At 43.3% G+C, this 25000-nt stretch overlaps 3 protein-coding genes across 4 annotated transcripts in view; 1 reads left to right on the top strand and 2 right to left on the bottom strand.

The window, feature by feature from the left end:
- The window catches only part of LOC109903876 (PILR alpha-associated neural protein-like), an 8070-nt gene extending 5087 nt beyond the window's left edge, over positions 1-2983 (top strand). Inside the window, exons 4-5 of the mRNA XM_031791904.1 lie at positions 1-80; positions 901-2983. The exon at positions 1-80 is cut by the window's left edge and continues 64 nt beyond it. Of these exons, the coding sequence (XP_031647764.1) occupies positions 1-80; positions 901-922 (102 nt within the window). The 3' untranslated portion in view covers positions 923-2983. The remainder of the gene's footprint in view (positions 81-900) is intronic.
- A 1407-nt stretch (positions 2984-4390) lies between these two features.
- Positions 4391-15634, bottom strand: LOC109864314 (COP9 signalosome complex subunit 7a). 2 transcript variants are annotated; one of them, XM_020452034.2, is made up of 8 exons: positions 15492-15634; positions 13984-14106; positions 13708-13783; positions 12619-12707; positions 10415-10617; positions 9986-10091; positions 9030-9199; positions 4391-4965 (listed from the first exon to the last, which is right to left on the bottom strand). In XM_020452034.2, exons 2-8 carry the CDS (start codon positions 14104-14106, stop codon positions 4926-4928), a joined length of 807 nt encoding a protein of 268 aa, XP_020307623.1. In that variant the 5' UTR covers positions 15492-15634; the 3' UTR covers positions 4391-4925. The 2 variants fall into 2 exon arrangements, with proteins under 2 accessions (XP_020307623.1, XP_031647756.1); XM_031791896.1 differs by having other exon boundaries at positions 12619-13783; positions 15492-15546.
- A 2695-nt stretch (positions 15635-18329) lies between these two features.
- On the bottom strand, positions 18330-22479 carry LOC109864331 (C-type lectin domain family 4 member E). The gene is made up of 6 exons (XM_020452059.2): positions 21989-22479; positions 21150-21260; positions 20590-20721; positions 19812-19963; positions 19602-19723; positions 18330-19264 (listed from the first exon to the last, which is right to left on the bottom strand). The coding sequence occupies exons 1-6, from the start codon at positions 22074-22076 to the stop codon at positions 19102-19104; spliced, it is 768 nt and encodes a 255-aa protein (XP_020307648.1). The 5' UTR covers positions 22077-22479; the 3' UTR covers positions 18330-19101.
- Between the last annotated feature and the right edge of the window lie 2521 nt (positions 22480-25000).

The following is a 25000-nucleotide window of genomic DNA, read 5'->3' as shown; positions in this document are numbered from 1 at the left end:
CTCGCCCTCCCTCGTTCCCTGGCTCTGGAGGACAGCCGGCAGACACTGCACGGCACTCCCTCCTTTACCGACAGGGAGAGGTAATGAGTCGCCTCACCAGCTCGCTGGAGAGAGAGGGAGCGTGTTTGTGTGTGGAGTTGTTAGTACATTGATTTGTGTGTGTGTGTGTGTGTGTGTGTGTGTGTGTGTGTGTGTGTGTGTGTGTGTGTGTGTGTGTGTGTGTGTGTGTGTGTGTGTGTGTGTGTGTGTGTGTGTGTGTGTGTGTGTGTGTGTGTGTGTGCGTGTGTGTGTGTGCGTGTGCGCGCTTGTTTGTCAGTGAGTGTATGGTGTGTCAAGGAGTGCTTGGTGCCTCTCCCTGTATGGTGTACGAGCATAATAATGGTATATGTGCATAATTAGGTGATAGTGTTAGTCTCTGTGGAGTACACAGGCCTGAAGTGTTATGGATGTGAGATGTACGTGTGTTTTAGAACTTCCTCTCCTATGAGTCACACAGCTCTGGAAGCAGTGAGAGCACAATCCATGAAATGATGCTTTTATAGCCGGGGATTTAAAGTTCATTTCAATCAGGGTAATTGGACTCCTCGTTTCTCCTCCTCCTCGTTTCTCCTCCTTCTCGTCCTTTCTATCCCCCCCCCCCGCGCTCCAGTTCTACTTTCTCTCTTTCTTTCCCCTACTCTCATTTTCGTACTTTTCTTTCACCTACTCCAAATTCTCCCTACTCTAGTGTTATATAATACTAATAATGTATTCTGTTCTCTTTTCCCTCTCCTCCTCCCCTTTTCCAGTTCTACCCTTCTGTCCCTTAACCCTTTTCCTCTGCCCTCTGCTCTCTCTCTCTATTCCCCTTCTTCTAGTTCGGCACATACCATATCATCTCTCTCTCTCTCTCTCCGTCAGGATCCCCGTGGTGAACCTCTAAGGCGAACGTTTCTGATTTGATACACATTCCTACGGGATGCGACGGAGAACACCGCCAGAGGGTGTGGCCCGCCGTGGTCTTCGACTTATCTTTGACTGTGAAAATGAAAATCAGGGACCCAGGTATCCAGCCATGGCAAAACCTCTTTTTCCCTCCATCCCTTCCTCCCGAAGGAGAAAAGCCCGATCTCATCCCTTCCTCCCGAGGGAGAAAAGCCCGATCTCATCCCTTCCTCCCGAAGGAGAAAAGCCTGATCTCATCCCTTCCTTCCTTCCTGCTGCCATCCCCCTACGCCTCTTTTCTCCACTTTTCTATGGCTCTGTGTCACTGTAGACTGACCGAACCTTCTGCTCTGTTTTATATTCCAGTTGTCTGTACAGCCCCAGGCTGTAGCAGCAACACACGTACAGGTCCCTCCGCTTGATCCCCTTTGACTAATTCACAAGCAAACAGTGTTAGATATCAATAGAACATTTTAGTCCCGCCGGTGCCAAAACCGCATAGCTATATGGGGCTGTTTGGAATATTTCATACAGCTATCTTGTGTAGCTGAACATTAAACTATGATGAAATAGTGGACTTGGTTATTGAAACTTAGTTGAAAGTGAAATATGTGTGTTATCTGAAACATAGGTGTTCAGCTAGCTGGTGAAGGGTTAAAACAATCCCTGTTTCCTAGGACTGAAGGGGGTATTTCACAAAGCTGGTATGGCAATGTTGTCGCCAGCCGCCAATGTACTTAACGCGACACGGTCCAAAAATCGCTGTTTACTCCCGCTTGGAATGCAAATAGGCCCACTGCAGCTTCCACATTCCCAATGTGTTTTAAGGGTGTTTTTTAGTCCCTAAACTATATTCTTCGTTTGTTCCTTTTATTTTCTTGCTTCTTTGCCGCCTCTGTTGTGCATTTGTGAGTGTGTTATCTTGTCTCTGGAGCATGGGGATGGGCAGGGTTTATATATTACTGCTCTATATAGGGTTGGGAAATTCTGTCATTTTCACAAAATTCCCCCGGTTTTCCAGACATCCTGGTTGGAAGATTCCTGGAATTAGGAGGGAAGGAAATACAGGAATTTTCCAACTGGGATTTCTGGAAAATCAGGGAATTTGGGGGGGAACGTTATCCTTGTTGTGTATGAAAATAGTGGTGCAAACAATGTCCAATACATGTTTGCATATATCGCAATCAGTACAATCAAACGATACATGTGGTACAATCAATGGTGGTGTCAGGTAAACATAATGGGTATAAATGATACAGTCCAGAAGTAATGAGCCATTTTACCATCATCTGTTGTTTCTGCTCCGACTTCAAAGCTTAAACGAGTGTTTACTGTCGGATCTTAGGGTAATGTACCTGTCCATCTCGACCACCAGCTTTGAGAAATGACCCTCTGGACTTCCACTACACTAGTACACATAGTGTTGTGACGTCATAGGTGACTTGTGTCGTTCTGCATTCTAGTGTTTCCTCGGTTCTCAGTAGCATTCCTGTAGACGTGTGGCTCCACTGTACGATGGAACAACAATAAAAACTCAACACTGGTGTTTTAGCACTGTATCCGGACTGGACATTACTAGCCAGTGGCTTTGGGACTAGAATTGGCAATGTGCGAGGGCCAGCCTTACAGGAGGACAGTGGATGTATCTCAACTGTCTTGAGTTGCCTCCTTTCCTTCATCTGTCCTAGGTTGAAGACACCCAGGTTACGACAACCTAATAATTCCACGAGGAAGCGTTTGAAAAATCAACAGATTCATGGGACCAGTGCTGTTGCTAACTAGCATCCCTGATCCCTTCGTTTACAATTCTTCCTCATCTATGCAAAGACATATGGAATATTATAAATATTTTGTCTTAACCTTTATCTCCAACCTAGCATCTGTACTAAACTTTAGGATGAGAAGGAGAAAAAGAGACCAGGAAATACACGAGAGCCATGTGTTCTTATTGTGTTATTCAAATCCATTAACTTGAGTTCTATTTGGCTTCTACTGCAGATCAGAGCCATTGTATTGAAATATAAATATATGGCACTGGTGCAGTTATACTTCCTGATTATGATGTCGTCTCTCTTCTTCTAAATGTTATCCTAGGTCAGGTGATGCTTGTCAGGGCAACACTACATCATCCTAAACTTGAATGTGTTTTCACATCTGTAATTAGACACAGGAGAGCAAGCCACTTTACACTTTTGAGACGTACCCATAGAAAATCCTAAATTTACTGGAAGTATTAGCAAGCTGCGGCAGCGTGAGAGAGACCAGAAAGAGATGGACAGTGTCTGCTGTTGCTTTTTCATTTCCTCTGGGCATTTTAATGATCAATCAAAGTAATTGATTGGCTGAAGACCACTCCAAAGTTAACTACTGGTTGATTATAAGTCCAACCAGTTGACCCTGTAGTATTCCATAGTCTTTGTGTTTAAGGAAGGACACACAGAGTTAGGTATACACACGCAAAGTCACATCTGAGGTTTTACGCACACAATATCCCTCTCACAGCCACGCGTACATAAACACACACTTTTCTTTCATTAAAAAAATTGTATCTTTATTTAACTAGGCAAGTCAGTTAAGAACAAATTCTTATTTACAATGACGGGCCTAACCCCGTGCAAACCCAGACAACACTGGGCCAATTGTGCGCCGCCCTACGGGACTCCCAATCACAGCCGGATGTGATGCAGCCTGGATTCGAACCAGGGACTGCAGTGACGCCTCTTGCACTGAGATGCAGTGTCTTAGACCGCTGCGACACCTAGGTGACAGCTGCTAGAATTCACAGTTCCCATCTGGTAGGATCCGAGCAAACTGTGAAACAGTAAAGCTCAATCACACTGACTGAAATTAACACAGCTATTTATAGCGGGGGGAGAACGAGAGAGAGACAGTAAGGGGGAGAAAGAAAGTTAAGTTGGTAAGAGGGAGGAAATGGGGTTAACGGAATAGGATCATTTCCCTGTCTCTGCATCCCCCTTTTCTCTATCTGTGGGTGCCATGGGAGTTAATAGCTACCATTAACGTCATGCAGGATAGGGTTTTTAGAGAAAACAGAGGGAGACTGAGGAGAGAGAACGAAAGACAGCGAGCGAGAAAGAGACAAGGACAGGATGAATGTGAAAAATTAAATGTGGAGTGTGTGATGGGGGGGCAGACAATCCAGACAGGCAATTTTGACGGTGAAATAGAAGAATTGGGCAAAATATAGCGATATCAAATATGAACGCCCTGTGTGTGTGTCTGATGCGTGTATGTGACAGGAAAAATGAGGTGTGTGTGAGTAACCAAGCCAACTGATCACAGGGGTAGTTCCAGCACTCTAATATATTAGTCTCTTTGGGGATAACCTAATTAAAGTGTCTGACCTAACACAGATATCCCCCTTCTGTGAGTTAACATTTAGCTAGTGATGCAACCTCCAGTTGCACTTTGAAGTATGCACAAAAAAACAGTAACAGACTGATACTAAAATGAATAGAGGGGGTTCAATTTATTACCAACAATTCATATCCTGATTTTATACACGTCTCAACTCAATCCTCAGCAGAAAAAAAAAATACTAACAAAAAGTGTAACACAATAGAATACATCAAATACACACATTCGGTTTCAGTGCCCGTGGCGCTGCTTCTCCCGACAGCAGCAAAGCTCTGCCCAGAGCAGATTATTCTCTGTCTCTGTCTCTGTGTACATGTTAGAATGGGTTTGGGTCTGTGTATATACACAGTGCAGATAGTCCGTCTGTCTGGTTGTGTGTACACACCTATCAGAATGGGTGTCAAGTCTATCACTCACTGACAGTGTGTCTGTCGGACTCGGTGTCTGTATATATGTGTGTGTGTTTCCGTGCGTGCATGGATGTGTGAAGGTGTGTGTTAATCTCAGTGTCTGTCTGTGCACGGGTCACATTATCGGTCTATGAGTCTGTGTGGGTCTATGTGTCTGTCAGCCTGTGTCTCAGTCCATGCATCTGACAGCGGATCAGTGGGGTCTCTCTGCCTTCAGTTGGACTTGGACCAGATCTTCCCACTTCCACGGAGCCTGAGACAAAAACAAAACAGACAACAGTTATTACATTACCCGAAGATGATGTCCCCGACAAGCGCCCGTTTCTTATAAAGGCCCGGGTATCGCTTCACATTGTAGCAAATAAACGCCGGTCTCTAACAGGCGGGTGTCACAGGGCGGGTGTCACAGTGTCATTTCTCGCGACGGCAGATTGCCGCTCTGCTCCGAGGTAATTTCGCACACTGCACCTCGCGCTAGATCAGTGTTTTCCCAAACGCATCAGTAAGCTTTGATTATTTGAATGTAGTGCTAGGGCAAAAAAAACTAAAACATGTACCTCTTCGGGGTCCCCAGGACCGAGTTTGAGAAACAATAGTTTACATGGTTGATCCCTACATGTCAGTGAGGGGGGAAAAAGTCCCCTAAATCACAAAATCATTTTTTTTTTTTTTACAAATACATGCATGCCTGTGGCTGGTCTAGTGTGTAAGACTACTTCCTGCAGAACACCATACACCAACCCAACCGGTGTATTAATCCCGACCCCACCGTTAATCTTCATCTCCCCGTCTCCGTCTCCCCACTCATTTCACGCTGTCTGAATAATATCTACAGGTCGGAGCAAATCAGGGTATTATATAACAGGTAGAGCATGTCCACAGTCCCCACTTCAAACGGCATTTAAAGGCTTATCTCCAATACACGCCTGTCTTCAATAAACAGAAGAGGGGTATGAGGATGACGTCAGTTTGACGTCGAACCGCCAGTCACCTGTTCGCATCCTGTACAAGAGGGGTATACTACGGTACAAGCTAGATCTACTCCGGGTTTTATAAAGCTAGTCAGCTTCAGTTAGCTTCCCATTCCAGCTCAGGCTTCATCCATGTTACGAAATTGCAAGGTGGATATTGATCGCTTACCCGCCGCTTACCCGAGCTGAGCTTGTTCATGTCGAACGGCGAACTCTTTACTAAGACAAACGCTGAAACATCTATCCGTGGGCTAGTCGGTGTCACATTTTCAGTTGTGTCGAAATCAGAATGATAGAAAAGTCATCTTGCAAATTTAGCAGGCTATGGTGGGGGAATAGGCTGTTAGATGTGCCGCCTACCTTTTATTACGTATCGTAATGCCGTCTTTGGTGTGCTTATCAAACAACTAGCGCCTTTTACTCGGTAACATATTTGGATTAAGTCGTACAAATGTTTTATTGTGTGTGAAGTTTCAAATGCATTCTGTCATTACTAAATGTGTCCTGTGATAGGTATTTTAACTTTTTTTTTTAAATGTACAGAAAAAAAGTTGATTAATAAAATATTTAAATCAGTCGTCTTCAGCAAATGAAGGGGATGACGACGCAATGTGATTTCATTGGTCCTTAAAACTCACGGCTCAGACAATATATTCAAATAAAAGGAGTTAGCCCCGAGTTAGTCTGCCCCAGAGCAGGTTGGTTGTGAGGGATTCTTGGCTATAGAAATATAGCCACATTCGTGTCACCGGTTATCCCGAGTTGAAGTCAGAGTTGACCTAAGTTACCTTGCCAATTCCTCAAACCAGATTCGTAGTGTAGTGCGTTGGATAAATTAGTTAAATATTCTGGAGGGAAAAAGCTGGCTTTAGCTGGCTAACTCATTGATCCTGCTTTGGAGTCTGGAAGTTTACAGACACCACAGCCAAATACATTTAAACTCAGTTTTTCACAATTCCTGACATTTAATCCTAGTAAAAATTCCCTGTCTGAGGCCAGTTAGGATCACCACTGAAATGTCAGAATAATAGTAGAGAGAAATGATCCCAGTGGGTCAGAAGTTTACATACACTCAATTAGCATTTGGTAGCATTGGCTTTAAATTGTTTAACTTGGGTCAAACGTTTCAGGTAGCCTTCCACAAGCTTCCCACAATAAGTTGGGTGAATTTTGGCCCATTCCCCCTGATAGAGCTGGTGTAACTGAGTCAGGTTTGTAGGCCTCCTTGCTCACACACGCTTTTTCAATTCTGCCCACAAATATTCTATAGGATTGAGGTCAGGGCTTTGTGATGGCCACTCCAATACCATGACTTTGTTGTCCTTAAGCCATTTTTCCACAACTTTGGAAGTATGCTTGGGGTCATTGTCCACTTTACGACCAAGCTTTAACTTCCTGAATGATGTTGCTTCAATATTTCCACACAATTTTCCTCCCTCATGATGCCATCTATTTTGTGAAGTGCACCAGTCCCTCCTGCAGCAAAGTATCCACACAACATGATGCTGCCACCCCTGTGCTTCACGGTTGGGATGGTGTTCTTCGACTTGCAGGCCTCCCCCTTTTCCTCCAAACATAACAATGGTCACTATGGCCAAACTATTATATATATTTTTTCATCAGACCAGAGGACATTTCTCCAAAAAGTACGATCTTTGTCCCCATGTGCAGTTGCAAACCGTAGTCTGGCTTTTTTATGGTGGTTTTGGAGCAGTGGCTTCTTCCTTGTTGAGCGGCCTTTCAGGTTATGTCAATATCGGACCAGCATCTTTACAAGGTCCTTTGCTGTTGTTCTGGGATTGATTTGCACTTTTCGCACTGAAGTACGTTCATCTCTAGGAGACAGCACGCATCTCCTTCCTGAGCGGTATGACGGCTGCGTGGTCCCATGGTGTTTATACCTGCGTACTATTGTTTGTACAGATGAATGTGGTACCTTCAGGCGTTTGGAAATCGCTCCCAAGGATGAACCAGACTTGTGGAGGTCTACAATTGTTTTTCTGAGGTCTTGGCTGATTTCTTTTGATTTTCCCATGATGTCAGGCGAAGAGGCACTGAGTTTGAAGGTAGGCCTTGAAATACATCCACAGGTACACCTCCAATTAACTCAAATTATGTCAATTAGTCTATCAGAAGCTTCTAAAGCAATGACATAATTTTCTGGAATTTTCCAAGCTGTTTAAAGGCACAGTCAACTTAGTGTATGTAAACTTCTGACCCACTGGAATTGTGATACAGTGAAATAAGTTGTCTGTAAACAATTGTTGGAAAAATTACTTGTGTCATGCACAAAGAAGATGTCCTAACCGACTTGCCAAAACTATAGTTTGTTAACAAGAAATTGAAGAAATTTGTGGAGTGCTTGAAAAACGAGTTTTAATGACTCCAACCTAAGTGCATGTAAACTTCCGGCTACAACTACGTCCCTGGGCAATTTCCCAAATCAGGCAAATAAGTTCCTGGCTGTTTTAGTTCAAGTTTTATGATAGTTGTAACACAACACAGTTATGAACAAGGTCTGTTTATGATGTCCTCTTTCACCTTTGGTTTAACTCATTTTGCCACATATTATTGCAGGGATGTTTCGATTACAATGTTGGCAAACAAATTACTATATTACTGTACTATTCTCCTACCACTTCCTGTCACCCTGTAGGTGAATCATAATCACTCCTTTAACTGGAACAGAAAAACTCATCCTGTCATGTAATAAAAAAAAATTAAAAATCCTTTTAGAACCTGAAGCTTTCTTCACTTCAGTGACATTTTTTAAAATCCAGGACAGATGAGGAATTAGTGTTGTAATTGGCCCAGAAGAGAGAGAGGGTCCCAGGTAGCGCTGTGAGTACCTCTACAATGCACAGCCTCTCTGGCTAATGAAGATACGCTATGCAGACACACACACACAGTCACTATTCCCACTTCCACTGGCAGCTGGTGTTTAAATGGATGTTTGTTGTAAAAAAAAAAAAACGACCAAAATATTACTGTGTTGAAGACGCTGCGAAATGACATGAAACACAGTGGTTGCGTAATCGATTCCGTGCCATTTGAATTCATCTGAAGCGATTGGAATGTTTTTTGCAACACAGAAATGTTTCTTCTTGCCTCGGCTTGAACCACACCTCTGTCGTGACCCTGGAAGGACGAGGTCATGCTCAAAAGGCACCTAGGACTGAAACAGGTATTACCTGGACTTATTTTTTTGGGTTTGATGCGAAATGTTTAAAAAATGGTTTCTGTTTCTTGCCCTAATGAACAAGACCCTGAGGATAGCCCACCAACATCAAATGGTAACACCTATAAAATAAATAAAACAATGGAAATATGGGATTGACCTACATACCCTTTGACCTTTGAACTCTTCTTGCCCGGTTGCCGTGGTTCCTGAGAGGAGGCGGGGTCTCGTGGCTCGGCCGGCTGGTCTGCATCCTGATTGGATGCGGCTCCAGCGGCAGCGGGGCCGGACGACGGTGAGGCGGAGCTGGCCTTTAGCGTTTTCTGGAGGTTTGACACCTAAGAGAGAGAGAGATAAGAAAAGGTAAACTAATGAAGTTCGAACAGATGTGCCTGATTCAAGCTAAGGCCGACTCGGAATGTACTGGGCCGGCTTGGATATTTTCTTCTTACAAGGTCCTTTCCAGAAGCTATTGTGGATGCATAATCAGGCCAGCCCCAATACAGCCTGGCACTAGTTTGTCTCAGTAATGTGAAAAGCTTAAGGTGTTGTTATTTTTTCTAATGTGAAGAGGTTAGAGAGTAACTTCTACCTCAAGCTGGAGAAGACCGACTCAGGAGGACACACCTGTGGCCCACAGCCTCAATAAAGACACTGGACAGAGCTCTAAATTGGACACTGAAATAGGTCATTGAGTAATGAGTATACGTTTGGCTTATGGCTTCACCTCTAGTGTGAGTGTTTACTCCAGCCAAAACCTGTCCACGAAAATATGACCACAAAGTGAGGAATTCTTGTATTGAGGTTAATTTTGGCCAACAAAACATTTAATTGCTAATTTGCTATCGTAATGGTTAAGTTGTTTCGAATGCAATGATGTAAGTGGATACACATGGCATTTCGGTATGTGGCAAAACGACTTTATAACAGAGTTGTGCCTGTTGTTGATACGCGCATCTGCCCTCTCATTAGCTAGAATGGACCCACCTGATCTCACCTCCTCCTGCCTGCCTTCCATCTTTGAGAACATGTATTTCCATTGTTAGAGCTGTCACTCGACTATCTTGTCAACATAATAGATAATCTTTGACTCTACCCAGAGAAAAGTGGCTACTGGTACTAACCTCTGTCTCCACCTGAACTTTGACCTTCAGCTGGCTCTCTCTGTATTGGTTGGCTCTGGTTACCTGCTCCTCGATCCCACACAGGACCGCCTCACACCCTGAACACCTGAGAGAGACAGATTATTTAGACACTGATATGAATGATCATACTATCTATTTTATATCCCATTCTATACATCTTATTTATTGCATCTATCATGTCCACTGTTATTTTATTGTTTACTATTTGAATTTGTCTCGTTTAAAAAGCGTATTGGTCATTATTATGCATCCACTGTAAGAAATGTGTTCTATAAATAAAGTTTAACTTCGTCCCACCCACCCACCCACCCACACAGCTGGGTTGGAGTCAATACCATTTCAATTCATGAAGTAAACTGAAATGGCACTTCTAGCACCGCTCTTCGCACACACATATCACTAACTAACCACTCCTGCAGTGTGTTGGCTATGTTGGGCAGCTCATTGGGCCCCAGGTCTCGGCCCACGCTGCAGTCCACCTCCACCTGCTGGTTCCTCTGGTCCAGCTTGCCCTGAATGATGTCACAGTAGACCGCCTCAATCAGCAGGTCCTCCAGCTCCCGCACATTCTTCAGCTCCAGCTGCTGCAGGAGCAGGGAGTAGGGCAGGCACTGGGGGAAGAGGGAGACAGAGAATGTCAAATTCTATTATGTTGGGTCAATAGAAGTGAACAGGCACAGGGAGAGAGAGATGTTGAATTTTAGATGCTCTTTATGACGTTAGTGAGGAGGGAGTCGAGCGAGGGTGGTGGGGACAGAGAGAGGGCAAGAGAGAATGTCAAATTATTCTATGTTGGGTCAACAGAAGTTATCTGGTACAGAGAGGGAGAGAGAAATATGGTGAATTTGAGATGCTCTTTATTACTTCAGTGAGGAGAGAGAAGAGATGATGTAAGAGTGAGGAATGGAAAGGTAAGAGAGAGGGGTATAGGAAGGGAGGGCGGGTCAACATAAATGTACAAAACCATTACATCAAAATAGCTACCAGAGATAGAGGGGAGTTTAAAGTTTTAAAGGGGCAGTGCAGTAAAAAAAATGGATGCAACTTTTATTTATTTCCGTACTATGAGGTCAGAAATTCAGAAATTGTATAAATTATGATGACCTTTGTGTAAATGCTTGGAATTTCAGCCTGTTCAGGTGGGATGGATTTTCTTTGGGCCACATCATGATGTCACATTGTGATATGTTTATATAGACCAATGACTGTTCATCTGGGTAAGGGAGTGGGCTCTAGACGATCTTATCAGCCAATCAGGGCGGTGTATGTAAATATCTTCAAATTTGTTTCCTAACGCCCACACGATCAAACTGAGCATTTCAAGGGCCAAAGGAGGCTCGGGGAAATAAATTATAAAACATATATTTTGTAGTTATTAGCATTAAATAAACAGTGATTTATTAGACAGAGTGATGGGGCTTTAACAAGTCTTTATTGGGCAATTCAAGGATAGATTCACCCATTTTGAATGTTTTTTTTATGCATCTCTGAGCAATGTTCTGTCGATTCCCGGGGTCATGTCATGTTTTCATGTGCATCTGAGCTATTCGCCGTTAAAGCAGACAGAAATACAGCCGGCAAATAACTGAGATGGTCATTTCAGGTTTTCATGTGTATCTCAGTTATTTGCCGGCTGTATTTCTGTCTGCTTTAACGGCGAATAGCTCAGATGCACATGAAAACATGACATGACCCCGGGAATCAACAGAACATCGCACAGAGGTATAACGATATAACATTTGAACTGGTGAATCTGTGCGTTAAAGGTGTGCCCATACAGAGGTTCAATGTGGCATACTTATACTTATGACAGTATCAAAAATAAGAAGGGAAGAGAAATACCAGAGAGAAATGGGGGAGGGAGGGAGAGTAATAGAGAAACAGAGAAATGAATCAATCAATTATTTATTGGGGAGAGTGGAGAAAATGAGATATGGGCGAAAGCAAGGTAGGAAGAGAGATGGCAGAGGGAGTAAAAAAATAAATAAATGTGGATGGGCTCGAAATGAGAGTTAGATGAATAGACAACAGGGAGCAACAAATACATAGAGAGACAGAGCTCAGAGAAGAAAGGACAGAATACTTAACACAGTATCTAGCCAGTATCTCATAATGATTTCAATCTCAGCCTGCTATCATTCTCATCTATGTGATATAAATAAAATTAAACCACATCACAGACAGGCTCTTAACAAAGTCCTTCACAACACAGAGTCATTTATCTTGTCCATGTGTCAAGAGTTACAAAGCAAGTTGTCTCATAACCACATCATCAAAATCAAAGTTGAGCAAATTGCTTGCTATTTTTGGTACTGAAGCTTGCTGAGTATTGGTAGAACTACCGTTGTAGGTAGGCTATTAGAGTCCATGGAAACACTGCCAAAATTATTATTTGACCGGCAATCATTTAATAACAAAATAAACAGAAAAACTAGACAAGATAAATCCAGAGAGCATTACCTTCAGATTAAATGGAAAACAGATGATGGCTATCATTATATTACATATCATTCTAAACTATTTCTATAATTATAATGTGAGTGACCCCCATTGAGCGTACTAAATCTAGCAGGGTAAGGAATTTAAAACCAGATGAATGGGTGGAACTCTACCTTGAGATTAGATGCCAGACTGATGATGGAGAGGTGACGGAGTTTGTTCCTCTGGGCTGGGGTCAACTCTGGGAGAGAGGCTGCCCTCTCTGAAAGAATTAACATACCACAAACAGACAAGGAAAAGAAAGAGACAGCGAAAGAGCAACAGAAAGGAGACACATTATGACAGGGAAACATCCCTACAAAGAAGCGTACAGGCTCTGTCCAGGCAGAAACTGCTGCTGCCTGCTGAATTACAGAAGGGAATACAATGAAAAATATTTTGAGTGTGTGTGTGAGCCTGCGCATGTGGATGCTTTAAAAAAAAAAGAAAAAAAAAGAGTATTCATCTGTGTTCCATTTTGCAATTCTAAAAAGCACTATGAAAGTGAATACGGTATGTGTTGACATAACAAGATTTGTATTTCTCTCTTCCGTTTTGCTCGTCTCTTATTGAAGTCTTGTTACATAAATGTGTTGCTAAAGAATGACAAGTCCTTTACATATTCCGGTATTTCAAAGGGCATTCAGGATTTCATTTGGCAGTTTGTGAAATTGCAACCACTATGAATGTCTAACAAAACATCAGAGAAGTCTGTCCCTGGTTGAGTCCCAATGAGCTCACCTTCCTCCTAAAGTGTGCACTTGTTCACTATTCCCCACAAATGTAAAAGCATTGGATTGGTGTAGGCAGGCTAAAGCAGTGATAGTCAACTGTTTCGGCAGGCACCCCATTTATTCCACCAGAAGTTCTGGGGACCCCATTTTTTTCCACCAGGAATGCAAGCGGGAGTTTTCATATACCAGTTCTTTAATTCCAAATCCCCGAAGGAAAGTGAACAAGTGCATACTTCTGGAGAAAGGAGAGGTTATTGGGGACGCAACCTCTGCCGTGCCAAACATTGTCACTTGGCTCCTCGTATAGGGTCAAATAAAGTCTTGTGGTTGACTCTGTAAATGATCGGGGGCTGTGACAACCTACGACATTGATGAGTTGCCTGGCCTGCAGGGCCGATGAGCAGGGAGAGAAATACTGCTAATAATAAAACAGCTCCAGGGCCACTACATGACTTATTCACACAGCACCGCTGCCTGCCACGCTCGTACCTTTATAGTCACAGTAGGTTCCATAGGCGAAGAGGTTGAGTAGCTGATACACTGGAGCGTGCGGGCCTGTCTCCAGCTTGGGGTAGAGTAGGAGAAGAAGGTGGGTGGGGGGACAGATAGAGGGGGCTTGTTAGGGTCTCTAGCTATACCACCTCCAGTGAGAGCTGTGCCTTGAGAACAGCTGTGACTGTGTGCTTGTTTCTGTGTGTGTGTGTGTGTGTGTGTGTGTGTGTGTGTGTGTGTGTGTGTGTGTTTACATGCGAGTGTGTGTGTTACCTCTCTGACGTTGGGCAGCTCAAGGATGTCTGAGAACACGTAGAGGCCTGGTGTCTCCAGCAGAGAACTTATTGCCTGGGCCAACGCCGGGCCTGAGAGAGAGAGGAGCTGCTCTACCTCCATCTGAGAGATAGAGAGATAAAGAGACAAGAGAGTGAGAGAGAGTGTGCAAGAGAGAGAACTAGCAAAAAAGACAGAAGGCAAACAGAAGTGAGTAGGAGAAAGACAAAATGAGGATAAGAGAAATAATGACAGAAAATGCAAGACAGTGAGAGAATGGAGGGAGAGAGGGGAGGGAGGAAAGGAAAAAAGTGAAGAGACTTAAAATTGTCTTGAATACAATTGTTGACCTTCAATGAACCGTTAATACTGCATATCTTACATTTAAGAGGCTGATCAGCTTCTTTTTAATAGCAAGACAACTTCAATGCTCTGTTAATGTATGCATGTAGCTCTGTCTAACCAAAACAATTACACAAATAGCCCTTGTGGCAAGACTCCAAGTCAGTAATTCAATTTTCCCTCTCAAACTGATGTGTAGGCAAGTGCTTTGAAAAACACCCTTCTGGCCAAAGCCAGTCACAGACACAGATTATCATTTTACATAATTAAATAGGCCTAGCTTAATTTGAATATGAAATTGGCCCTACTAAAAGCACTGAGAATTTGAGACCTATCCTATTTGTATTTGATATACTTGGCTATTTGGTGAGAATAATAGCCAGACACCACATTACTTATAAATAGCCTAGCTAGCTACGTAGTAGTAACCTTCCTAGGCTGGGCACTAGGACACTCCATGCCATTGTCAGATAACCATTTGCACACGTAGCTACTACTTCACAATGTAGCTATTTAGGTAGCCTATTAAACTCAACTAGTCGGCTACTATAGGCTAGCTTAGGGAACAATGCTGTGGAAAATATTGACTGACATGTAAAATAAGGAATCATGTCAGATCAATTCTATCTGCATCGTTCGACCTACTAAACTTGGCCCTAGTGTAGTGTTTTGAGTCAAGTTCATTCAATGCTGGTTCCCAGGGCAGGGAACGATTTTCTGACTAGTAGTAAAGTTGGCTAGCTAACATCACACGGTCTTGTGTATTTTGTTTTATGTCACACAGTCATGAACAACCGATTGCATGCTAGCCTAGAAGGGAGCTAGTTCACTAGCTCTTTGTGGTAGATTTACAATCGAAACGATAATTAAAAACTGGCCCAAAGAATCACAAACGAAAAGATTGCTAAAGTTTGTTGTAGCAAAACTAGCACATAAGAGCTAGCTTACTACAGTATGACTATGAGGAGTCATGCTAGCTGCTGCTAACGTTACCACTACAGCTCGAGGCATGACCGTAAAGCGGTAACGTTAGGCCTCTTCCTGTTTTTCGGTTGTCTACCGACTCAACTCTAACGTAGCTAAATGATGCAAGGGCAACCATGCGATTACCTTTATTTAAAACTAGTTTACACATTTGTCCATAGAAAATAAAAGCAACAAATTACCTTATTGGTAAGCTAACTCAAATTGATAGCCTGTCCCCCGAATCCCTCAGTTCCGCCGTCAGTGCACGTTTAACAACAAAGGAGAACATCACTGCTCATTGGGCGAAACGTGAAAAGGAGGAGGGGAGTGTTTGTCTTGACTGACAAGGGACTGAACGGACCAGATTGTTGCTTTTAAAAGAGTGCCATCTTGTGGAAAAATAGTATCTTCTTTGATGTGGTTTATCGGCGATTTGCATCCAACCTTATGGTGCATTGCCGCCACCTCCTGTACTGGAGTACTGGAGTGTGGGCCCGAGACAGGGATAAACTAAATCCCATCTGGCAGCCCCGTTTCTCTAAAAATAGATAACCAAATATTTGAGACTATGTCTAATGACGTTCTACTCAATATACTATCTAAACTCATGTTCTGTATTCCCTTCTCCCTCACACTAGATTATCAGCCTCTCTCTTTGCCTCTGATACTGCCCACACTGTAGCAATACATGCTCCACGGTCTCCCGGTTTCCCGGTTTCCTGGCAATAATCACACTTTCCTGTTGAATGCTTTCCTATCACTTTTAAGGTCTTATTCAACTGGCTGTGACCCACCCTTAATATTGTACAAAAAACGTCCTCCCCTCCCCAACTTTCCTCTGTACTTGAAATAAATGCCTGCCCTTAGTATCTCTATTCCACTGTCCCTGCCATCTCTGCACCATCACTGTCCATATCAGGCTCGTTGAAACTACAACATCAACATCCCCACTAATAAGTGTTTGTTTAGCCAGTACATCAACTGCCTCGTTCCCCTCCACCCCCACATCGGCTGGGACCCAAGTAAGTCTTATCTGTTTATCTGCACCTCATAAAAGCAGGTCTTGTCTACTACATGAGCTAAATGACTAGAGACTCATCAACACTGCCCATGAATCAGAGCAGCTACTCTGTCTGGCTTGACTTCCTCCACCCACTGCCAGGCCAACAGTATGGCCATCAGCTCCGCTGTATATACAGCCAGATGATCTCTAATTAGTTTCCTGACTGCCTCCCCACATTCCTGCACTACAAATGCTGACCCAGTACTTCCTGTCCTTGGATCTTTTGAACCATCTGTGTCAATGGCCACAGAATCCTGAAACACAGTATTAAAGACGTCTCTTCAACCAATCAGATGGATCAGCACCCGCCCTATCTTTCTGTAGTCTCTCCAACACTTCTAGATCAACTACTGGAGGCGAGAGTAGCTAGTGGTGGATTTACAGGAATAGCTACTGTTGGACTAAACTCCCTTCCATACAGTCCCACCTCCTTTGCCTGGATATTTCCCACCCACCCAACGCTTGTGTTCTGTCTTTGCTCATGTTCCCAGCATGCCTGTAAAACCCCTTTCGCAGGATGAGACATCCCATGTCCCTGTAGGTTGACCCAATAATTAATTGCCAGCTTCTGTCTGCTAATCTGCAATGGCATATCCCCCATCTCCACCTGTAGTGCAGGCACTGGGGACGTCCGAAACGCACCACTACATTTTCTGAGTCCTTGTCCCTGTATGACATCTAGCCTTTCCAATGAGGTCTGGGCTGGCGAACCATACCCTATACTGTCATAGTCTACTACAGATCGGATCAATGCAACATACATGGTCCTCAATGAGGAACGCCCAGCCCCCCAACTCCTTCCCCGTCAGACAGCGCATCACATTTATCACCTTCTTACACTTTCCCACCTCTTTCTCAATGTGTTCTGCCCAGATCAGTCAAAAAAGAGAGAACAAGAGAATAGAATGAAAGAAGAAGAAGAAAAGTATACCATAAGGAACATGATGAAGGCCCCAACCCTCTCCAAGTTTCTCCCATATAACCTATAACCTCAAGCGTTCCTCATCTCCCACCTTCCTCCTGACAAAAAAAACCCCCACAGTCTTAAGTTTTCTCTACAGAGAACCTGAATCCCCACATTAATGCCCACCGCTCAACCTCATCGATTGCTTCCTGTACCTTCCTGACTATGTATGGCACATTTCTTCCCCTCTTCCATAAGGTCCCATCATCTGCAAATAACGTCCTCCCAACATCCGGCCGTACCTGAGAGTACACATCATTGATCATGATTGAGAACAACAGAGGACTAATCACGCTCCCCTGCAGTGTACCGTTATCCACCAGGTAGCTGCCTGATAGATATTTCCCCACCCTCACCAAACAGGAATTCCTTTATCCAGTTGTAATTTCTTCCTCCTACCACAATAATATCCATTTTGATGAACAACCCCTCCTTCCACATCATATTATATGCCTTCTCCACATAAAAAACAACAACAGTCTCCGTTTTCGCCTGAGCCTTCCTGACCTCTGCTTCTAAGCAGAACACTGGGTCCATATCCCCTACCCTTCCTGAATCCACTCTGATGTGGCGATAATAGCCACCTGATCACCAGAAAGTAATTTAGCCTCTCCGTAATTATACGGTCCATAATCTTACATACATGTGATGTTAAAGCTTTTGGCCGATAGCTGGTTTGGCCTCGTTGGGTCTTTCCCTGGCTTCTGGATTGGTAACACTACTGCCTCCTTCCAACTACTTGGTAGTTTCCCCTCCTCCCACACTCTGTTGTACAACACCAAGGCAAAATATTATGTAAGAAACAGTGTTGTCTTAAAGAAATTAAAATACGATTTCTAGATTAGAAATACGAATTAAAAAACATAATTTCAGCAAATAAATGTGTTTAAATGTGTAAAAAGAACTACAAAAAAACATGAAAACGCATTCATTTTTCAGGCTACATCATTGAACAATAAAACAATGGATGAGCAAAGACACAGGAGAAAGCAATAGATGTTCGCCAAAATCTTTTCAAACATTTTTTTTTTATTTCCGGTAAAATGTAACATACACTGGAAAAAACCCAGACACAAACCAGAAAGAAACATCAGAGGTAGAGTAATTAATTTGAAAATACAGTTTTTAATGACACATTAACTCTCAGGAATACACTTTCATGGTTAGTGCAGCAATACAGTATATTTTGCAGATTTCTGTACAGGTCACACACAAAACAAAAAGCATGCAGATTGCTCAAAAGTATCACAGCAATCCGTTTGGCAGGCAGCAGAGTTGATTAGAGCATCTACCTCCTTGATTGCAGTAACTGATTTACTAAATTGAGTGCATGAATTTAAATTCCCCTTGCAGAAGGTGCCAGATTTGCTAGATGTTTGCATCTGTTATTTTCAGTACGGAATGAACATTTCATGAAACTACCTATACCATAAAACTATCATTCATCTCGTCTTGACGTTCGATATCTTAGTCCTTCTCTTAACCTCTCCTGTCCCATTTTGCTTTATGGTTTCTGAGAAAATACTAAGTAATACGCACACTTGGCAGTGTAGGTGAATAAATCTGATCCATAACCAAGTTCAGTTCCCAGTTTGGATGTTTCCAGTAAAAACTGTGATTTCACTTTTATAGCGCTTTTCATTTGCACTAAAACATCTCAAATCGCTTGAAAGACAGAAAAAGGATCAACTATTTAAGACAACATTGCCATCGTTCATGAATACGTGGATGGCAGATCGAGATGAGCGGGTAGTAGTTCATGGCTTCATTTTAGTCCTGTGATTCAGTCTAGCCGGATGGCATCCATCTGACAAATGCGTTTGTAGATGTTGTCACACGGCACGTCAAACCAGGTCTGCGAATGGCTGTCCAAGGTGGCACAGTCTTCCCCATGTGATCCTCCTGACTGATGATTGTCAGGCTCAGAGCTATACTCATTCCAATACCTGAAAGAGAGACAGGGAGAGAGGAGAGGAGAGAGAGAGAGAGTGATGGGGAGAGAGAGAGAGAGAGAGAGAGACAGAAGGGTTGAGGGAGAGAAAGAGAGGGGGTAAGGGGGAGAGGGAGTAAGGGAGAGAGAGAGAAATAGAAAGGCCAGAAACAAAAGGAGGGAGGCAGTTAGGGAAAGAGGTAGAAAAAGAGGGAACAAGAGAATAGAATGAAAGAAGAAGAAGGAAAATAACAATTGAGAAAGGGAGCAAGGGAATGAGACAGTGTAGAAAAGTAACTATTTGCCTCCCTCTTATGGATTATTGTGGATTATTTTGAATGGGCTTCACATACTTGTTTGTCAGTGTTGTGTTGTCCACCCATCTCCAATCCCCTTCCTTCTCTCTATCTGATAGGCCAATCCAGAAGTGGTAGTCAAACCCGCCAATCCTCCGGGCCTCTTTTTCCAGAGCGTCCTACAAGCAAGGACAGTTATGGTTACAATGCGTGGAATTCGCATGCACAAATACACACACACACACACACACACAGACACTATCTTACATGCTGTTCCTTGCTGTGCAGGATGGTAAGGTGGCTGCCCAGGGAAGTACAACTGTCTCTGCTGCTCGGCCAGTCCATCTTGTCATTGCTGAAGGAGTAACATTTCTCACCTACATGAATCCAGCCCTCAGGACACTCCCTACACTTCTTTACTGTGAGAAGAGGAGAGGAGAAAGAGAAGAGGAGGAGAACAGGAATAGAGAGTTTAAAAGAGATGAAGAGGTGAAGATGAAAATGACAAAGGGAGACAGATGAGTGAATATGCATGGGGAATTAATGTCTTATGTATACTGTATAGTGCACACTGTAAAGTAACACTGTAATTGATATGGTCATTTGGGGTATTATCAACAGTAAAATACTGTGAAACGTTTTACTGCAGCATACTGCAAATTATGCTGCATTGTGGGAACATTTTGTGGGCAGGGAAAGGATTGCTGTATTTGGAATGGTACTGTAATTCCGTCCCATAGAATACAGTACTGTACCGTATTCTTGGAGCACCAAAACAACCTTTTGACCACTAGTGGGTGCATGGTATTGTTGTTTCTAGCTCTATTTCTGTTGCACCCTTTAGTGAGAGTGCTGGACCAACTTAACTGGTATGTAGTAGTGCCGCATCAATTGAAAATATATAGTTGACAGATGCATGTAAGTAACTGTTAACTTCACGGCAACCCCTTTACAGTGCACCATTTCTTACGTGGAATAGTGTAACAGTGAACGACAGTTGTCTAAAGTATCTATCCACTCTGAATTACACTTAGTCCTCCTTCACCTGTCTTTGAGCAGCTCTGGCCCAGTTTGGAGTAGTCATCACAGAGACTGACATATCGTCCTCGAACTGAGTTCAGCTTCAGGGTCAGAGATGCTGCCTCCAGGGGAACACTGGGTAACGGCCTGCTAAACACTGAGAGAGAGAGAGAGAGAGAGAGAGAGAGAGAGAGAGAGAGAGAGAGAGAGAGAGAGAGTCAGAGATAGAGAGAGAGTCAGAGAAAGAGAGAGAGAGAGAGAGAGAGAGAGAGAGAGAATGAAAAAGAGGAATATATACAGAATTGAGATGTCAGGGGCAATTTGGTGTTTCTTTAAAAATAGTGAATGCTCTCAGCGTGTTACAACTACTAAACAGCCTGGGCTGCCAGAGAGAGAGAGTCCTGGGAGGGAACAAATTTCACAATTCTGGACTTTTGTTCCTCTTGGATTGCACAACTCCCACAACTATCGTTACCATTCTGCATGCCAAAGAAGGCATGACGAGTGAAAGTAAGGGAGAGGGGGGTGCTGGGTTGGAGAGAGAGAAAAAGAGACAGAGAGAGAGAGAGATTGATGTTTACTCACAGAGTACGCTCAGAGCGATGTTGGCACAGATGGATGCCAATAGACCAATCAGCACAAAGAGGGCAGTCTGACCTCTGAGACACTCTGACCCCCTCTTCAGCTCCTGGGCATCTGATTGGACAGATTACAGCTCAATGCAAAGAGTGACACATTTACATTTAATTTACATTGGAGTCATTTAACATTTAACTATAGGTAAAAAATAACCACATATAACAGTCATTGCAAGTCAGCAGGTAGCCTAGTGGTTAGAGTGTAGGGGCGGCAGGTAGCCTAGTGTTTAGAGTGTTGGACTAGTAACCAGCAGGTAGCCAAGTGGTTAGAGCGTTGGGCCAGTAACCGAAAGGTTGCTGTATTGAATCTCTGAGCTGACAAGGTGAAAATCTGTCGTTTGGCCCCTAAACAAGGCAGTTAACCCACTGTTCCCCGGTAGGCTGTCACTGTAAATAAGAATTTGTTTGTAACTGACTTGCCTAGTTAAATAAAGGTTCAATTTAATATAAAAAAGTCTAACCTTCCTCAAAATAATATTAATCTGTCAAATCAGTGGCAGTAAGTAAATCAGAGTGTGAGAGTTCATTGTCATGCTTCAGAAGTCCTTTGACTATGAACAACGCCCCTCTAATCTATCTGTAACTCTACAATTTTACAGTGGGCTAACATGGAACCATAACATTGTAAAAAGGTGACAATCACTTAAAAAATATTTAAAAGGATTAGCTCTAAAGGATTCCAAAGGAACTGACTATTCCCTAAAGAGATACCATGTCCTTAGAGTTATGGTCAATCTCACACTTATGCACGTACGCTAGTACGCACACACACACACAAACACTTACTGTGGTTGTTGAGGATAGGCTTGTTTCCTCTGGAGGATATATCCTCAGTAAACTCGTGTAGACTGGTATAGTTCTCTACCTCCTCCATGGTTGAAGTTTTGTTTCTTCACCAGCTCTTCTCACTACAATCACGAGTTAACTTACTAATACCAACTATTGCACAATCTCCCAACCTTGTAACTAACTGTAAATACAGTTAAAGTTGCAATTCTGTTCCACAAATTGTTTGCCCAGTATCCTATTAGCAGTGTTTATAGTTGCTCCTCCAGAAATTCACCGGTAGTTCTTATAGTGTTGCAGCAAACCTGCTTGCTCTTGCTCTCTCTCTCTCTCTCTCTTGCTCTCTTGCTCTCTTGCTCTCTCTCTCTCTCTCTCTCTCTCTCTCTCTCTCTCTCTCTCTCTCTCCTCTCTCTCTCTCTCTCTCTCTCTCTCTCTGAATTAAGTGCTGGATCTGGCAAGAAGGACTGTGTGACAGGGGGATGAGTCAGGAGAGCGTGTGAGTGTCTGTGTGTGTTTTTGAACAAAAACTCTCAAGAAATTGTAACTGAGGCAGGAGTTTGGCAGGAACTGGAAGGAGGGTCTTTCATATTGTGTGTGTTTCTATGAAAAGTACTCGATTTAGGAAATATCAAAATCATGCTCTGAAGTAACGTCTTTGTCTCTGTTTCTCAATGTGATTTGGTGTTTTAGAATCTGGCCAAAATGACTGTGTAAGGCGCTAGTGAACTGTAGCCTGGGGGGACGAGAGGATACCAAGTTAAACAACTAGACATCTTACAGAGTCTTACGGGAAGAGGTTGGACAGCAAGCTGTGTGTGTGTGTGTGTGTGTGTGTGTGTGTGTGTGTGTGTGTGTGTGTGTGTGTGTGTGTGTGTGTGTGTGTGTGTGTGTGTGTGTGTGTGTGTGTGTGTGTGTGTGTGTGTGTGTGTGTGTGTGTGTGTGTGTGTGTGTGTGTGTGTGTGTGTGTGCGTGTGCGTGTGTGTGAGTATACACGTGGAATTGATGCAGCTGCTCATTTGTGAAAACAAAACAAGTAAACCCATGCTGTTACACAGCGTTTGGCTTAAAGTGCAATGTCATGCTTTTGTAGTAAACCTCTCTGTCAACCTCATGAAACTGCACTGTCATGTATAGTGACAGAGAGAGAGAACTTTGATCGGTCAGACCATTGGCAAATAATGTTCAAACTCTGTGACAAATCCACTTTGTTCGGTAGCATTTGTTATTTCACTGAGACTGATCCAACTCTGCATGACCAGCTTGCCTTAATTCAGCAGTGTAGCCTAGTGGTTAGAGCATTGGACTAGTAATCCAAAGGTTGCAAGATCAAATCCCTGTGCTGACAAGGCAAAAATCTGTTCTTCTACCCCTGAACAAGACAGTTAACCCACTGTTCCTAGGCTGTCATTGAAAATAACAATTTCTTCTTAACTGACTTGCCTAGTTAAATACAGGTAATAATAATTCCATGACAGATTTTCTGTTGTTGCTCCACTTTTCCCATTCAAATCTGTCTCAGGTCCAGCATAACGTTATTTCCACAAGTTGTACTTTCCAACCATTTGCCTACACACTCTCTCTCTCTCTCTCTCTCTCTCTCTCTCTCTCTCTCACACACACACACACACACATACACACAGACACACACCACGTTGGTATGTAACACCACCTCTGAGTGGAAAGAGAGACAGGTTTGATTTATGAACAGTTAAACTAATCATGTAACAGTGATATTACACAGAGAACATGGAGATCTACCAATCTAAACAAGGGGGAAAAAACTTTTGGGTCTACATCACTGTGTGTGTGTGTGTGTGTGTGTGTGTGTGTGTGTGTACTTTTGTGTATCGAGTTTGGGCAAGTCACTTTGTTACAATGTTTAGGTTAATTTAAATGGCGTCTAAAAATACATCCTGTACGGAGAACACACACACACACACACACACACACACACACACACACACACACACACACACACACACACACACACACACACACACACACGCACGCACACACACACACACACACACACACACACACACACACACACACACACACACACACACACACACACACACACACACGCACGCACACACACACACACACACACACACACACACACACACACACACACACACACACACACACACACACACACACACAGACACACATTTTTATGGCTTCTAAAGGTACATCCTGTACGTAGAACTGTTACTGGAGAATGAATTGTCATCTCTATTCTAGTCAGGTTAAACTCTCATCTGATTGACATGTATACAGTATAACACAACTTTGCTGAGCTCTCTTTGATCAATCCAATCAGGTTCCCGGGGTGGAGGGGGGAGTGGGCAGGGCTTCTGACGTGTCAGACCATCCTCCTTGTGCTAATTGGCCTCTTGGTATCCATCAGCACCAATCAGGGAGCTACAGAGCCCCTGTCAAATGCCACTCAACCTTGGGAGACCCCTGAGGAAGAGATGGCCTCCCTGAGGTTGAAGCTGAGTTCTGAGCTGCGACGCTACAGCCGGCTATGTGATGACTATGCCAGCCTGGCACAAAACTGCTCTGCCACAGGTTAGCACTAGCCAGCAAACACTATGTACATGTTAGAGAATGACTCCATTGCCACCAGACGGCACAGAAACACTGATGGACAAATCACTGATCTCCTAAATAATTGCTCATTATGTGATCATGAGTCGTGCTTCTTGTTCAAACGTATCCCATCACATATGCTGCATACTGTATGTTCCCAGATGGTTTGGACAGGGCCAGGATGTCACATGGTCCGGTTCATGTGATTTGTGGCCCTAATAACATTCCCCACAGTCTACATTCCCTTCCTCTTTATCAAGTTCTCGGAATATTTCCATAACATATTGCAGCAACATTTTCATAAATCTAGGGACATTCCACCTTTGACACAGAATATGAACCCACAGCTGGGTATAGTAAATACTATATCTATCATACAGTACAAAGGTAGGATTATATCCAATCTCTCTCCCTCTC

Source organism: Oncorhynchus kisutch, linkage group LG2 (genome assembly GCF_002021735.2).
Source record: "Oncorhynchus kisutch isolate 150728-3 linkage group LG2, Okis_V2, whole genome shotgun sequence".
NCBI lineage: Eukaryota > Metazoa > Chordata > Actinopteri > Salmoniformes > Salmonidae > Oncorhynchus > Oncorhynchus kisutch.
This window is presented reverse-complemented; position numbering and strand designations above follow the sequence as displayed.